At 44.5% G+C, this 16,105-nt stretch overlaps 1 protein-coding gene across 1 annotated transcript in view; it reads left to right on the forward strand.

The window, feature by feature from the left end:
• CCKAR (cholecystokinin A receptor) overlaps positions 1 to 10,000 on the forward strand; it is a 90,446-nt gene extending 80,446 nt beyond the window's left edge. Inside the window, exons 4-5 of the mRNA XM_040335158.1 lie at positions 5,948 to 6,066; positions 8,693 to 10,000. Coding sequence (XP_040191092.1) covers positions 5,948 to 6,066; positions 8,693 to 9,234 — 661 coding nt within the window. The 3' untranslated portion in view covers positions 9,235 to 10,000. The remainder of the gene's footprint in view (positions 1 to 5,947; positions 6,067 to 8,692) is intronic.
• The last annotated feature ends 6,105 nt before the right edge of the window (positions 10,001 to 16,105 follow it).

Here is a 16,105-nt window from a genome sequence, read left to right on the forward strand (position 1 = left end):
GGAACAAAATTTATCAAACAATTCCAGAGCAGCAGACAAGGACGGGCCCGCGTCATTCAGGTATAGTAGGGTATCATCCGCGTAGAGGGATATCCTCTCCTCTAGCCTACCGATCCGCATTCCCCAAACCTCCAGAGACTCCCAGGGGCTCCAGTGCCAGGGCAAACAGACCGGGAGACAAAGGGCACCCCTGATGCATGCCCCAGTGCAGGGGGAAGGAGTCAGATACCCAGTCATTGGTACGCACCCTAGCCCTCGGCGCCCGATATAGCAGCTGGACCCAGCTGAGGAAACCTGGGCCAAAACCAAAGATATTCCCACTCCACCGAGTCAAATGCCTTCTCGGCATCGAGGAGGCAATGACCCGGGATCCAACATTCTCATGTTGTATAGCAAGGTTTAAAAAAAAAAGAGACGCCTGATATTGATGTCGGTGCCCTTGTCCGGCATGAACCCAGTCTGATCAACATGAATCAGCGTGAAAATCACCGTAGACAGGTGGGTGGCCAGTATCTTCGCCAATATTTTTGCATCAACATTAAGTAACAAGATGGGCCTGTATGATGCACATTCCTGGGGGTCCTTACCAGGCTTAGGGATCAGGACAATGATAGCCTCCTCCAGAGACTCAGGCACTGCGATGGTCTCCGCAAGTCCAGAGAAAAGGGCTTTAAGCCTAGGGACAAGGATGTCCGCATGCAGAGAATAAAACTCAGTAGGAAGGCCGTCTGCACCTGGGGTCTTGCCACTCTGTAGACCCCCAATCGCAGCCTGAACCTTCTCCAGAGAAATGTCCCCAACTAGTCGTGTCCTATGCTCCTCTGACAAAGTAGGGAAGGGAATGGCATTCAGATAGTCCTGCAGTTCTGATGCAGAAAAACAGGCCCTAGAAGAGTAGACACCCTGAAAGAACTCAACAAACCTAGTATTGATATCCTCAGGGGATGACACCAGCCCTCCCCGGGCATCCCGGATACCAGCGATGCGTGTGGAGGCCACCTGGGCCCTCGTCAGCCAAGCCAACAGCCTTCCATTTTTATTGCCATACTCAAACAGTTTTTGCCTGGAATACAGCATAGATTTTTGAGTTTGTTCAACATTGTGTAGGGAAAGATCCAGCAGAGCCCCCTGCCACGCCAGGTGAGTAACATCGCTGGGGGATTGAACATACCTCCTCTCACATTGTCTAGCTTCCCCCTCCAGCGCCCCCAGCAGTGGCGGTGCATCCATAGGGACGCAGGAGCGCCGCCCCCTCTGGCTCGCTCACAGCCAGTAAAATATACAGATTCATACACTGTATGAATCTGTATATTTTCGCCGCTGCCGTCCACTATTCAGCTGGCCGGAAGTTGAGCGCCGGTCAGCTGAATAGCGGCAGCTGACTGGCTGTGTGGAAGTGCCTATCAGGGCCAGCGGCCCTGATAGGCTGTCCGAGTACAGCCCTGAGGCTGTAGTCGGCTTCCTGAAGCTCATCCTCGGGGCGTACCGGTGCATTGATGCACCGGCCGTACGCCCGAGGATAAGACTGACAGGCGTCTCAGCCAATCAGGTAACCTGATTGGCTGAAGCGTCATCGAGGGCGGGACGAGGGACATCGAGGGACATAGAAGCCATACAGGTAAGTGCCGGGGGGGGGTACTGGGCACAGTGGCTACAAGTGGGGGCATAGTGGCTACAAGTGGGGGCACAGTGGTGACAATTGGGGGCACAGTGGCTACAATTGGGGGCACAGTGGTGACAATTGGGGGCACAGTGGCGACAATTGGGGGCACAGTGGCGACAATTGGGGGCACAGTGGTGACAATTGGGGGCACAGTGGCGACAATTGGGGGCACAGTGGCAACAATTGGGGGCACAGTGGCGACAATTGGGGGCTGTGTTTGATGGCATAGTGGTGACAATTGATGGCACAGTAGCTGCGTTTGATGGTATGGCACAGTGGCTGTGTTTTGATGGCATGGCACGGTGGCTGCGTTTTGATGGTACGGTGGCTGCGTTTTGATGGCATGGCACAGTGGCTACGTTTTGATGGCATGGCACAGTGGTTGCGTTTTGATGGCATGGCACAGTGGCTGCGTTTTGATGGCATGGCACAGTGGTTTTGCGTTTTGATGGCATGGCACAGTGGCTGCGTTTTGATGGCACGGTGGCTGCGTTTTGATGGCATGGCACAGTGGTTGCGTTTTGATGGCATGGCACAGTGGCTGCGTTTTGATGGCACGGTGGCTGCGTTTTGATGGCATGGCACAGTGGCTGCGTTTTGATGGCATGGCACAGTGGTTGTGTTTTGATGGCATGGCACTGTGGCTGCGTTTTGATGGCATGGCACAGTGGTTGTGTTTTGATGGCATGGCACAGTGGCTGCGTTTTGATGGCATGGCACAGTGGTTGTGTTTTGATGGCATGGCACTGTGGTTGCGTTTTGATGGCACGGTGGCTGCGTTTTGATGGCATGGCACAGTGGTTGCGTTTTGATGGCACAGTGACTGCATTTGATGGCATGGCACAGTGGTGACAATTGATCGGTACAGTGAGGCTGCAATTGTTTTTTGTTTTTTTTTCGTTTGCGCCCCCCCAAAAATTTTGAGCACCAGCCGCCACTGGCCCCCAGGGACCTAGAGGCCTCTCTCTGCAATGAAGAAATACAGGAAATATATTCCCCCCTTATCCAGGATTTAAATGCATCCCACAGAGTAGCAGCATTAGCAGAGTCCCCATTCATCAACCAATACTTACAAATGGCCTCCATCATAGATTCTTGTATTCTCTCATCTATGGCCCAGAACCTGGACAGACGCCAAAGTTTCAAACTCGGGAACCTAGTCAGGGAAATAGTGAGGTGGAGCGGGGCATGGTCTGAAATCCCACGAGGCGAGTGTTTGGCCCCTCTTTTCCAACGCATTCCCCCGGAGGAGGCATACGCTAGGTCAATACGGGACAGGGCCCGGTAGGAGGTGGAGTGACAAATGTACTCCCTGTCCCTGGGGTGAAAGTGTCGCCATACGTCGTGAGAGCAAATGTGTTAGCCCAATTTGGCAAACCTGAGGAGGGGCGGGTTGCAGCGTGCAGTCTGTCCAGGTCCTGTGAGGGCACCATGTTAAAATCACCAAAAAGAAAGACTTCCTGAGTATTGAAACCCAACACGATCTGCATAATATCATACACTATTTGTACATTTGCAGGAGGAGGAAGGTATAGGCCCACCAAGATCATTTCTTTATCATAAAGCAGGGCATGTATAATCACAAATCTGCTGCCAGGGTCCGTCCAGACATCCAGCACCTGGAATGGGAGGGACCTGCGGACCAGTAAGCTCACCCACCTGGCATAAGTAGAATAGGTGGCATGGTAATGGGCCCCCACCCACGCTATATCTCTGGAGGTACTTAAAAACTAACGACCTTTTAGTAGCTGAATTTAGGCCCTGAACATTCCAAGAAATTATAGAGATGTTTGCCATAGGTCAAAGAGCGTATACAATGAGCATGATCCACAAGTCCCCCCCATCCAAACCAGACCCCAGAAGCGCATAGCCAGACCAACACACATTTCCACTTAAGTAGAGAGGCAGTTCATGAAATTCAGCACTGTAAGCATAGTATACACATGAGGCAGCACAACTATAATTGCGGTAGGGCAACTCCTGACATAAAAAAACAACAAAAACTTCCCCCAATGTCTGCAACGGCAGAAACCTCCCCCTCCCACCCCGCACCCCCAATAAAGTTTGGCGATGCTTCATATCCCCCAACCCCAACATGAACAATAGTCAAAAGAGGGTGTGCTCTTAGAGCGAAAAGTATACTCCAACAGGTCAACAGAGATGCTGGTAAGCAAATGCATAGTCATTCTCCTGGGTGATCCCAGGGTAACAAAACGTGGTTACTCATCCACTTGTAGAACAGTAGAGCAGTCACTTGTGTCATAAAAAAAAAAAAGAGGGGCAATTTTCATGGCATAGAAACAAGGGCCAAAGGGGCCCTGCAGTCCCGTATCTACCAAGGCGAGTCCCGGCAGCCAGAGCCCTGACGCCGGTGACACGCTCCATCAGCTACCCGACCTCAGCATCACCCCCCCCCCAACCACCCAGCACCTACCTGGCAGTCCCAAGTCTGTTCCATGTATTCCGGATCTGTGACCAGGAATAGTGAGTTTAGGAGCAAGGTGGTTTCCGCGAAGATGTTAGGTGATACAAACATAGGCAAGGAGGGGAGAGAGGCAGCACGAAGCGATCTACAACAAGGACAAGTCTCCGACCGTACCACCTCATGGACCACCACCCCTCGTGCGATCAGGAAACCTGAGCCTGGGTAGCGGGGCCCTCCAGACTGGCATTGTGACAAAAGGAGAACAACGAGGTCATCCACAGGTGTCACGGATGGCGCCGCCAAAGTCCAACAGCAGTGCAGGAAAAAAGGAGACAGTAACGATGCTGCAGCACCGCGGTCCACAACCTGCAGAGCCGGGAAGGGAGTTCAAAAGGAGATCACGGGCTGGTAGAACACTGCAGCAGGGATAAGTCCGGGTCGGTATAGCCAAGAACTGCACTCAGAAACAAGTAGGTTGAAAACGCCCAAACACTACAATGTGAGAGATGAACTGCCACCCATCAGCGAAGAGGAGGCAGCGACTCCAGCCAGGCCGTGACGGCTCAGGGTGCAGTGAAGAACTTGACTGTCTCTCCGTCCTAGACCCTCAGTTTGGCGAGAAAGTGGGTGCTATACTTAATATTCCACGGTCGCAGCCCCACTTTGACCTGATCAAAAGATCTGTGGGCTTTCTGAGTCTCAATAGAGTAGTCAGGGAAGAAAAGTAGGGTACTGTTTTGAAGTTTCAGTTCACCCGCCTTACGAGCCGCCCGGAGGATCTCGTCGAGGTCCCTGAAATTGAGCATCCGAAATATAAAAGTACGCGGACGGGTTCCAGATGGTCCAGGCACTGGGGGATCCGATGAGCATGCTCCACCGTAAAATGCGGCGAGAACTGGGCTGCCGGTAATAGGCCCTTCAGCAGGTCTTCTACAAATACCGTAGGGTTTTTCCCTTCCACACCCTCCGGCATGCCAACAATCCGAAGATTGTTCCTCCTATTACGGTTTTCTGCATCGTCCAACTTAAACTCCAAGGCCCGGACCCTCGTCTGGAGAGTGCGGGAAGACGCGGCATGCTCCTGGACGGTGTCCTCTGTCTGGCCAGTCCGCCGCTCCACCTCCGACATCCTCGAGCGGAGCTTGTCAAGGTCCTGGCTGACAAGGCCCACATCCAGCTGCATGGCCTTGATTTTGCCAGTCAGTGCAGCCTGGCAGGTAGCGATCGCCGCCATCACCTCCTGGAAGCCGGCTGTTCCTCCATCTCCGTCTGCGACGCAATATTGCGAGCTCCTGTAGCGGGGGCCGCCACGTGCAGGTCCACTAGCGGTGTCACAGCGTCCACGTTCAGCGGAAAATACAGCTTCTTTCCCCTGTGTCTAGTTTTAGCGGACATCCGGAGGCTAACAGGGTGGTTTTGGCACAAAGAATCAGACAGGAGCAAGGATAATAGACGATCAGTCAGCAGAGCTCTGGATCCTGCTACCTCTTAGATCGCCATCTTGACTACACCCCGGCTTCAATGCTTTTTAATTACAGAACCAGAAAAAGCCTGCAGAAAATTTAAATTGAAAGAAACTCTATTCTTGTTTCAAAATAGTGACTTAGAAATTATCAGATTCCTTTCACACAAATTGTGTCCAGTCCGTTTTTGAACAGATGCCCTGCTGAATTGGAGCAGAAGGGGATGGCTGTTACTTTGTGATCTATAGGTAGTCATTTAAAAAGGGACTTGTATATATTTTGACAAGTTACTATGAACATCTCTATTTAATGTTTTATTATAAATACGCCTTTTTGTATGTTGTTGGTGTTCCTGAGTCACTGTACAAATAACGGAATATTATCCTTGATTTCTAGGTATATCTTCCTCTTGTTAATTCTGTTCCTTCTTCCTGGGATTGTAATGACTGTAGCATATGCTTTTATATCCTTGGAGCTGTACAGAGGAATCAAGTTTGAGGTGAATCAAAAGAAAGGTATGTACTGCTATATTCCAAGAAGCATTAAAGAGGATCTATAACCTTAATTAATCTTATCTTTTATTTAAAACATTTTTTATTTTTGTATAGTTTGTAATTATATGTTCATAAGGGTATACTTTTATTTTTTCTAAAAGTAGTTTTGTATCCTGCTGGCACTTATCTCGTTAGTAAAGCTTGGCTGATAGCAATGTAGAGTGTAATGCAAAAAAAAGTCAAAACAATATTATACCCAATTTTTGGGTTATGCCCCTGGAATTGCAAAAACCTATGGTACCCAAAATTTCCCATAAAAAATGCTTTTAAGGCCTTTACAGGTACAGGTGATCAATTTAAAGTCAACCATGAACTATGGCCCTACAATTATTGCTCTTACACTTGCGACAATACCTCACATGTGTGGCACAGTTGATGTGTACATTCACATGCTCACCCTATGCTGTGCTTTTTAGATGGGGTGTGTAAGCGGGTGATGGGGGTGCTTTAAAATATATTTTATTTATTTTATACAATCAAAGTATGCTAAAGTATGACGGCACTGAAATCTGGCCAGGACAGGAAGGGGCGAAAAGTGTCTGGTATTGAAGCAGTTAAGAACATTTTTCACATATGTGGTTTTTAGTTCAATCTAATTTTATTAGTTTTATAAATTTCAAAGAGGCCATCCATCACAATTTTCAGAAAGTCTGAAAACACCACACAACAAGTATGAGTTACAGCGATTTGAAGCGTTCTAGCGACTTATATCAGAACACATTCAATAAAATATGTAACACTAAGGGCTCTTTCACTCGGAGCGGACCGTTTCTGGGTCCGCTCCGTGTGTCTCCGTCGGCTCTGCGGGGATCCCCGCTGAGCTGTCGGCGGATAGGGCGGTCCCCGCACACAGTGCAGAGACCGCCCTGTCTCAGCTCCGCTCTGCCCTATGGGGAACCGGATGCAGACGGACCGTCTGTCCGTCTGCATCAGTTCCGTTCCGCCGGACGGAAGAAAAATAGGGTTTTCTTCCATCCGAAAACCGGATCCCGACGGACGCGGACGTTAGCGGATGCTCCATCCGCTAACGGACGCGATCCCATAGGGATGTATTACAAGTCCGTTAACGGACTTGTAATAACGGACAGGCGGAGCGGACGTCTGAAAGGGGCCCAAGAGATAAGCTCGTAAGCTTATCTTACGAAAGTGGATTGCCACAATGCCACCAACCCACAAACAATGGTGCAACAAGGTAAATTATATATTAAAAAGAGAAAGACTAGCTTACAAACATAGAGGAGCTCCCCATAAATGTAATAAAATATGGTCTTATTGGCTCGATTTGAGTAACTTGTTTCATGATGGTGTGTATGAGGAGAATGGGGAGGAGGGGGAGGGAGGAGAAGACTAGATGGGAGTGAGGGGATCGACTTATAATAAATCTAGAAACAGAAAATAGAATGAAAACTGACTCCTATATAGAGGTGTATGTTTTATGGTTATTGTCGTACTGCCCTGTTAGTTTTTTTTTGTAAACTAGATATCTATTATAGTTTTTGATTCTCACACAGCATAGAGAAGGTGAAACAGACAGCCCCACATCTTAAGGCCCATACACACGATCAGACTTTTTAACAACAACAGTCCGACGGATGTGTTTTATTGGACAATTCGACCGTCTGTATGCTCCATCGGACAATTGTTTTTGTTTTTTCAACAGACAAATGTTCGCTGTGAATGCTCTCAAACATTCCGACAACAAATGTCCTTTGGAGGATAATCCGATCGTGTGTAAACAAGTCCATTGGGCTTAAATCCAAAGTTCAAACGAGCATGCTCAGAAGCAATGCTAAACATCAGACAACAATAGCAGAAGTTGTCCAAAGGGTGGCGGTAAAGAGCTGAAAAACCATGTGATTTGGTGAATGTTGGCTGAAAAAGTTCTGCCGTGTGTATGCAGAACAAGGTCACGGCCAACGACCCCTTCGGACAAAAATCCACGGAAAAGTCTGATAGTGTATATGAGGCTAAAGACACCTCTGCCCTTCTTGTAACAGTTTCTTTATATACCAGTGGCCAGATTATCTGGATAGAAATGAGGGCTTAGCTACTGACTTTTGACAAAAAGTCAACGTTTATAGATCAGTAACAGTTCTGTTTAGTCTGTTTAAGCTGCACATTTTGCTGAAAGGAAGAGTTCATATAGTTGAAATAGCAGATTATGATGATGCCACTATGTTTACGTACTTGGAAAAAGGAAAGGTTTACTTTAAAGAGAATCTTCATGGCATATGGACCTTTATATTACCAAGAATAAAAGCAACAGTAACAGAACTAATATTGTTATGATTTTTATGCTTCCTCTTTCTCTTTGTCCTTTTTATTATTATGTATATTATTTATTTTTCTCTGTATTTCCAAAGCATATTCAAGTTATGAATCATACTGAAGTTGTGTGTAGGTCATGCTGCTCTTTACTAAATATCAGGCTCATTATTTTCATTGAGTTTGTGTTGCAGAAATTGTTACTTTCTATATAAACAGATGCCCGGATGTCTGTGATTGTGCATACTGAGAATAATATATTTTCTCTTTGTATTTTCATTATTCACGGTAATTGTTCTGTTTTTTTCCCTTGTCTGAACAGAACGGACAAGCAGTATAAGCAGTAATCAGTTTGAGAATGGAGATGGTTGCTATCTACAGAAAACAAAAAGGAAGAAAAAAGTGGAAATGCGCCAGCTTTCCGTGCCCAACAGCACCAAGATTGAGAGAGTGAGGAGCAATAGCTCTGCTGTCAACCTAATGGCCAAGAAGCGGGTGATCCGGATGTTGATTGTCATTGTAATATTATTTTTTCTTTGTTGGTCACCAATATTCAGTGTGAATGCCTGGAGAGCCTTCGACGCTACCACTGCAGGAATTCTGCTTTCTGGAGCACCGATTTCCTTTATTCACCTGCTGTCCTACACATCTGCTTGCGTCAATCCCATCATCTACTGCTTCATGAACAAGCGTTTTCGTGTGGGGTTTCTGGCTACTTTCACCTGTTGCTCAGGCAGAAATGTACAAAGCAGAGGGATGGTGCAGGGGGTTGGAGAAGAAGAAGGAAGGACCACAGGGGCTTCGCTGTCCAGGTACACCTACTCCAACATCAGCATCTCTGCAACTGCATCGGCTCCAACATGAAAAATGAACTCTCACCATATAGACTACTTTACGGGCATGAGAAATAGTATCATTGAGTTGCTATCCGAAAAGACTGCACAGTGCCGTGGATTATGTTGCCACTTTTGGGGCCACTGCCACCCTCTGCACTTTAGGACGCTACATAAACTGCACCTAAAGTGCTTGGATTGTTCTTTATCATCATCTTCAACAACAAAGTTCTCAGCTAAATGTTTCATTGGGTATTTTTTTGTTGTTTTTTTTTATGTCCTGCTCACTTTCTTCTTTGAGCAATTTGGAGCAAGCACATTTTTTTTCTTTTTTAGATGAATGATGCCCTATGTAAAACACACTACAAATAAGTTTAACATATGTTTGAGGGCACAGAGATGCATACCCTACCTCTGGAAACCCATCGAAAAATGCTTCAAAAAGCCACCACATTGGTTGTCCCATGTTGGAAGACCTCTCCCCCCCACCCCTTCTTTTTACTGGTCCTTTTTTTCTTTTTGCCCCATGTACTGCCCATTCTTCCCTTTATTGTTCGAGACTTATGCCGCATACACACGGTTGGAATTTACGACAACAAATGTTCAATGGGAGCTTGTTGTCGGAAATCCCATCCGTGTGTAGGCTCCAGCGGACATTTGCTGTCGGAAATTCTGAGCATGTGTACACAATTCCAAAGCACACAATTAAACACATGCTCGGGAATCAAGCAGAAGAGCCACACTGGCTATTGAACTTCATTTTTTTCCGCTCCTCGTACATCTTGTATGTCACCGCGTTCTTGACGTTTGAAATTTCTGACAACATTTGTGCGACCGTGTGTATGCAAGACAAGTTTAAGTCAACATCCGTGGGAAAAAAATCCACGGAATGTCCGATCGTCTGTGCACAGCATTACACTTTTATTACTTGTACATGGGATTTTTATTGCTCATAGTTCTTATCTCTTGGTGTTACATATTTTATTGAATGTGTTCTGATATAAGTCGCTAGAACGCTTCAAATTGCTGTAACTCATACCTGTTGTGTGGTGTTTTCAGACTTTCTGCAAATTGTGATGAATGGCCTCTTTGACATTTATAAAACTAATAAAATTAGATTGAACTACAAACCCACCACATATGTGAAAAATGTTATTAACTGCTTCAATACCAGACACTTTTACCCCCTTCCTGTCCTGGCCAGATTTCAATGCCGTCATACTTTGAATGACAATTGCACGGTCATGCAACACTGTACCCATATGACATTTTTATAGTTTTTTTTCAAACAAATAAAGCTTTCTTTTGGTGGTATTTAATTACCACTGGGTTTTTTATCTTTTTGCTAAATAAACTAAAAAATACTATACATTTTGAAAAAAATATGCATTTTTCTTTCTTTCTGTTATAAAATTTTTCAAATAAAAAATCTTTCTTCATACATTTAGGCCAAAATGTATACTGCTATATTTCTTTGGTGAAAATAACCCAAATCAATGTATATTATTTAGTCTGTAGGAAAGTTAGTCCACAAACCTATGATATATATACCAGGAAATCAATCAGTATTGGTACTTATGTGAAAAAACACATAGTAAGAGGCATGACAAGTTTTTCAAAGTTGTAATTGTTTTTGTCTCAATTTTTTGGAAAATTAAGAAATTAAAAAAAAAAAGTTTTTTTTTTCAAATTTTTTTAAAGATTTTTTACATACTATCATCAGTCCAGTACAGCATCATCATACTATTGGTGTGGCGGTGGTCAGGGACAATGACTGGTGCCAGTATGTAACAAAATTAATCTTCTTTCCTTTTTTTTTTTTTTTTTTTTTTTTTTTACATACAGTGACCAAAGAAATACTGTGTTACCACAGTAACACTGTACTATTCTGGGGAGGTGATCAAGATTATTATTATTATTTTACACACTTTGCTTATAACTGTAAATTTTACAGTTATAAGCAACCATTTTTTCTGAATGAAAACTATTAATTCAGTGTTTACTATTGTGATTAGCTGCAATTGGCCACAGCTAATCACATGGTACAGATGCGCTTACTATGTAATCACAGAGCTTATCACAATAGTATAAATGAATGGCTTGAAACAAAGCCATTGGGGTTGATTTACTAAAACTGGAGAGTACAAAATCTATTGCAGCTCTGCATAGAAACCAATCAGCTTCCAGGTTTTATTGATAAAACCTAATTGAACAAGTTGAAGTTGAAGTTAGAAGCTGGTTGGCTACCATGCACATCTGCACCAGATGTAGCATTCTCCAGTTTTAGTGAATTAAACAATTGTCATATGATCTGGTGTGATTGGCCACAGCAATCACATGGTACCGGCAGCGGGCCAGTACAGTGATCTGTCATCAACCGTGACAGAGCAGATGACAGAGGCGTGATCCTGGGAGGACATCACCTGATGTCCTCCCAGGATCTGTCATATTACAATAGGCAGGGCAGGAAGGGGTTAAATAGAAAATCATATCTAAAATGGTAGAGGACTGGTGTGACTGAGCCTGTATAACTGTGTATGTAAGGAGTGAAAACACAACCAATGAGTCCTTTGCAATTTACTTTTATTTTACCGATACAGAAAAGGCCACTATAGACCACCTCCATTGCCACTGCCTTGTTGGTAAGTTGTCTTCAGTGAGCTATTTAAAAGTAGTATTAAACCCTTATACAAAGAAAAAGAGCCGCTGCTCCTGGTGTATAATGAGAACCTGAGGTGGAATGTCTCGTAGAGTGCTAGCCCCGACCCGCCTCCGTAGGAAACTTGTAAGAAAAGAAATGGCTGCACATCCAGGAATTCCGATTGCCTTTTATTGTTCAAAGTGATAACACCAAAGACACCAACACAAGGTCACGTAGGACACGTTTCACACATACATCTTGTGCTTAATAATGATTAAGCACAAGATGTATGTCTGAAACGCGTCTACGTGACCCTATTTTGGTGTCACTTTGAACAATAAAAGGCAATCGGAATTTCTGGATGTGTAGCCATTTATTTTCTTATAAGTATTAAACCCTTAGCGTTGTTTAGCTTAACACATTGAGAACAAAAAAAAATACATTTCCTGGTGAACTATCCATTGCGGTCTATTCCTGCTCTCTTAGTACTGCTTCCATAAACTTCCAATATTCACAGGAAAAGGTTAACAATGCACTTTCCAGACAATCTTTTAATTAGGAGAAGAGAAAGTGGAAGGAAGGAGGGGCAAGAGAGTGCCTTACCATCCTAAGATTTGGATCTGTGTGTTTCTATTGATGCACACAGTGTAGGGAGACACGTCTTTAGTCCCTGCATACAAGGGTGACTACATAGGATGTTGCAAGAAAAAGGAGCCACCCTGAAATGCAAAACCCGGAGCGACAGTAATTGCACCAGCCTGGAGTATAAGGTGAGTCACTGCATTTCAGGAATCTGTGTCCCCTTCATAAAAATGAAAAATACAGCAAGACAAGGATAAAAGATCAGTTTTGGGTCATACTAAATAATGACACTGTAAAAGACAAAAGCATCATTTCAATGTAAGTATCTAATTTTTACATACTTTTAAGGAGATACATACCGTATTTTCCGGCGTATAAGACGACTGGGCGTATAAGACAACCCCCTAATTTTCCAGGGAAAATGTTGGTTTTGGGATATACTCACTGTATAAGACTACCCCCTTCCTACCAGTCTTTCTGGAAGCTGAGGGGTAGCCAGAACCGCTGACAGAAACAGGCTTTTTTCAAATCTCACTGTGCCATTACATTACATTCCTCATTGTGTCATTACATTACATGCCCCGACTGTGTCATTACATTACATGCCCCAACTGTGCCATCACTTGCCCCCACTGTGCCATCACTTGCCCCTCACTGTGCCATTACTTGCCCCTCACTGTGTCATCACTTGCCCCTCACTGTGCCATCACTTGCCCCCTCTCTGTGCCATCACTTGCCACCTCTCTGTGCCATCACTTTCCCCCTCTCTGCGCCATCACTTGCCCCTCTCTGTGCCTGAACTTGCCCCTCAGTGCAATCACTGCAAACAGTGCCATCACTCACTTTTTTTTTGAATAGGCGGTGCAGTGACAGTCTCCGTGCTGCGAGCGTCAATGATTTAAAAGACGCGCCTTCTCCTCAGACTGTCCTTTGTTAGGCGGAACACAAAATTTCCCAGTAGCGCCTCTGTTCTGTGTTCCGCCTATCACGGACGTCTTCTTATCTCGTCCGAGGATGAGAAGGCATCTGTGATAGGAGGAACACAGAACAGAGGCGCTGCTGGGAAGATTTGTGTTCCACCTATCACAGAACACTCTGAGGAGAAGGAGCGTCTTTTAAATCATTGACGCTCTCGCAGCACGGAGACCGTACCCGGCGTATAAGACGACCCCCGACTTTGGATGCATTTTTTTGCATCCAGAAAGTCGTCTTTTACGCCGGAAAATACGGTATCTATCTTTTTATAAAGTGTCCAGAAAAAATGATAATATATTCACATGGTTTAAATTAGGGTTGTCCCGATACCACTTTTTTAGGACCGAGTACAAGTACCGATACTTTTTTTTCATGTAGTCGCAGATACCGAATACCGATACTTTTTTTAAATGTCATGTGACAGTTTTCAAACCACAATACAGACTAAGGATATTTTCTTTAGAATTATGAAGAACTCTAACTCAAGACATTATAAAAGAATAAAAATGAGTAAAAATGAATAAAAATATTTTATTTGCTTGTCACGCAGTAGTAAAAAACTCAAAGAATTTTCATAGAACATGTTGATAAATACAAAAAAAGTATTCTATTTAGGTATCGGGAGCATTTGCGCGAGTACGAGTACTCCCGCAAATACTCGGTATCGGTCCCGATACCGATACTAGTATCGGTATCTGGACAACCCTAGTTTAAATATAACAAAAAATCCAAAAGTCCAATCCAAAATCCAAAAAGTCTGTTATTCAATGAGATAAAATACATAATACAAATATTAGGAACAAGAAATCCTATTTTTATGTTGATTTTAATATTGGTACAATTAAAGAGGAACTATCCAGAGTTGTCCACTGCAGTAATTTCCTTTTGCCACTAGATGTTGCCAATCTTCTTGGTGAATGATGGGCAGTGTCATTCAACCCACTTCCCGCGAGCCCAGGCTGTCATAAACCTGCCTACTGGGTGGTGTCATCAGATGGCCGTGGCTCACAGTACTGATCATAAGTTGAGAACCACTCAGTCAGGTAGGAAAAACCACCCACTGCTCCCGCCAAGCAAGAAGAGAAAGGGATATCAACGGACTGGCCTGAAGACTGCAGAAAAAAGTAATTTGGGGGGGGGGGGGGTTAAATAAAATAGGGGGAGATTTACCAAATCTGTTGCACACATAATCTAGTGCAGCTGTGCATACTAACCAATCAGCTTCTAAGTTTTAATGTTAAAGCTTAAAGTGACTGTAAAGTCCCATTAGTCCCTAATGTTATACTTACCTGCTCTGTTACAGTTGGTTTTGCACAGGGAAGCCCAGATCCTCCTCTTCTCGGGTCTCTGGCTGTAGCTCCTACCCCCCCCCCCTCCTGTTGCATGCCCCCACAGAAAGCAGCTTGCTATGGGGGCACCTGAGCCAAGCTGCAGCTTTGTGTATCTATTCAGACATGGAGCTGCCCGTGCGATTTTGTACCCAAACAAAGTTGAACTCCTTGTTTTCCTCACAAATAGAGCTTTCTTTTGGTGGTATTTGATCACCTCTGCGGTTTTTATTTTTTGCGCTATAAACAAAAAAGAATTGTAAATTTGGGAAAAAAAGCTATATTTTTGACTTTTTACTATAATAAATATCCCCAAAAAATATATAAAAAAGTTTTCCTCAGTTTAGGCCGATGTGTATTCTTCTACATATTTTTGGTAAAAAATAAAATGCAATAAGCGTATATTGATTGGTTTGTGCAAAAGTTACAGCGTCTACAAAATAGGGGATAGTTTTTTGGCATTTTTATTAATATTTTCTTTTTACTAGTAATCATGGTGATCTGTGATTTTTATCGGGACTGCGACATTATGGCAGACACATTGGACACGTTTGACACTATTTTGGGACCATTGTTATTTACAGGCATACCCCACTTTTAAGTACACAATGGGGTTTATTTACTAATGCTGCAAAGCACAAAATCAAGCTCACTTCTGCATAGAAACCAATGAGCGTCCAGGTTTTATAACCAAAGCTTAATTGAAAAAAGCTGGGGTTAGAAGCTCATTGGTTTCTATACAGAAGTGAGCCTGATTTTGCACTCTCCAGCGATAGTAAATAAACCCCATTGAGTACTTAAAAGTTGGGTATGCCTGTATACAGCGATCAGTGCTATAAATAGCCACTGATTACTGTATAAATGACACTGGCAGGGAAGGGGTTAAACACAAGGGGCGATCAAGGGGTTCTAGGGAGTGATTCTAACTGTGGGGGGGATTGGCTACCACTGACATGACAGCGGTCACTGCTCCCAATGACAGGGAGCAGTAGATCCCTGTCATGTCACTAGGCAGAACAGGGAAATGCCTTGTTTACATAGGCATCTCCCTTTCTGCCACTCCTCACCGCAATCGTGGGCCACCGGCGAACATCGAGTTCGCAGGACCCGCAGGCACACTCCTGAGACGTGTGTCCCTGTTCTCTATTTCAGGGAGGAATCATGGCCGAATCTTTGCCCTGAAGGTATGTGAATCGGCTCCATAGAGACGGTCACATTCTCCTGCTATGTGAATTGGATGCGTTGAAACCCACATCCAATTCACATAGGTGTGAACCCAGCCTAAGTGTTGGTTGGAAGATCATTATTATGTTGAACAGGTGGAATATAGTCACTTGTAAAGGACTTAAAATGGTGGAATTTATAATCTAAATAAG

The sequence above is a fragment of the Rana temporaria genome, chromosome 1, assembly GCF_905171775.1.
Source record: "Rana temporaria chromosome 1, aRanTem1.1, whole genome shotgun sequence".
Lineage (NCBI taxonomy): Eukaryota > Metazoa > Chordata > Amphibia > Anura > Ranidae > Rana > Rana temporaria.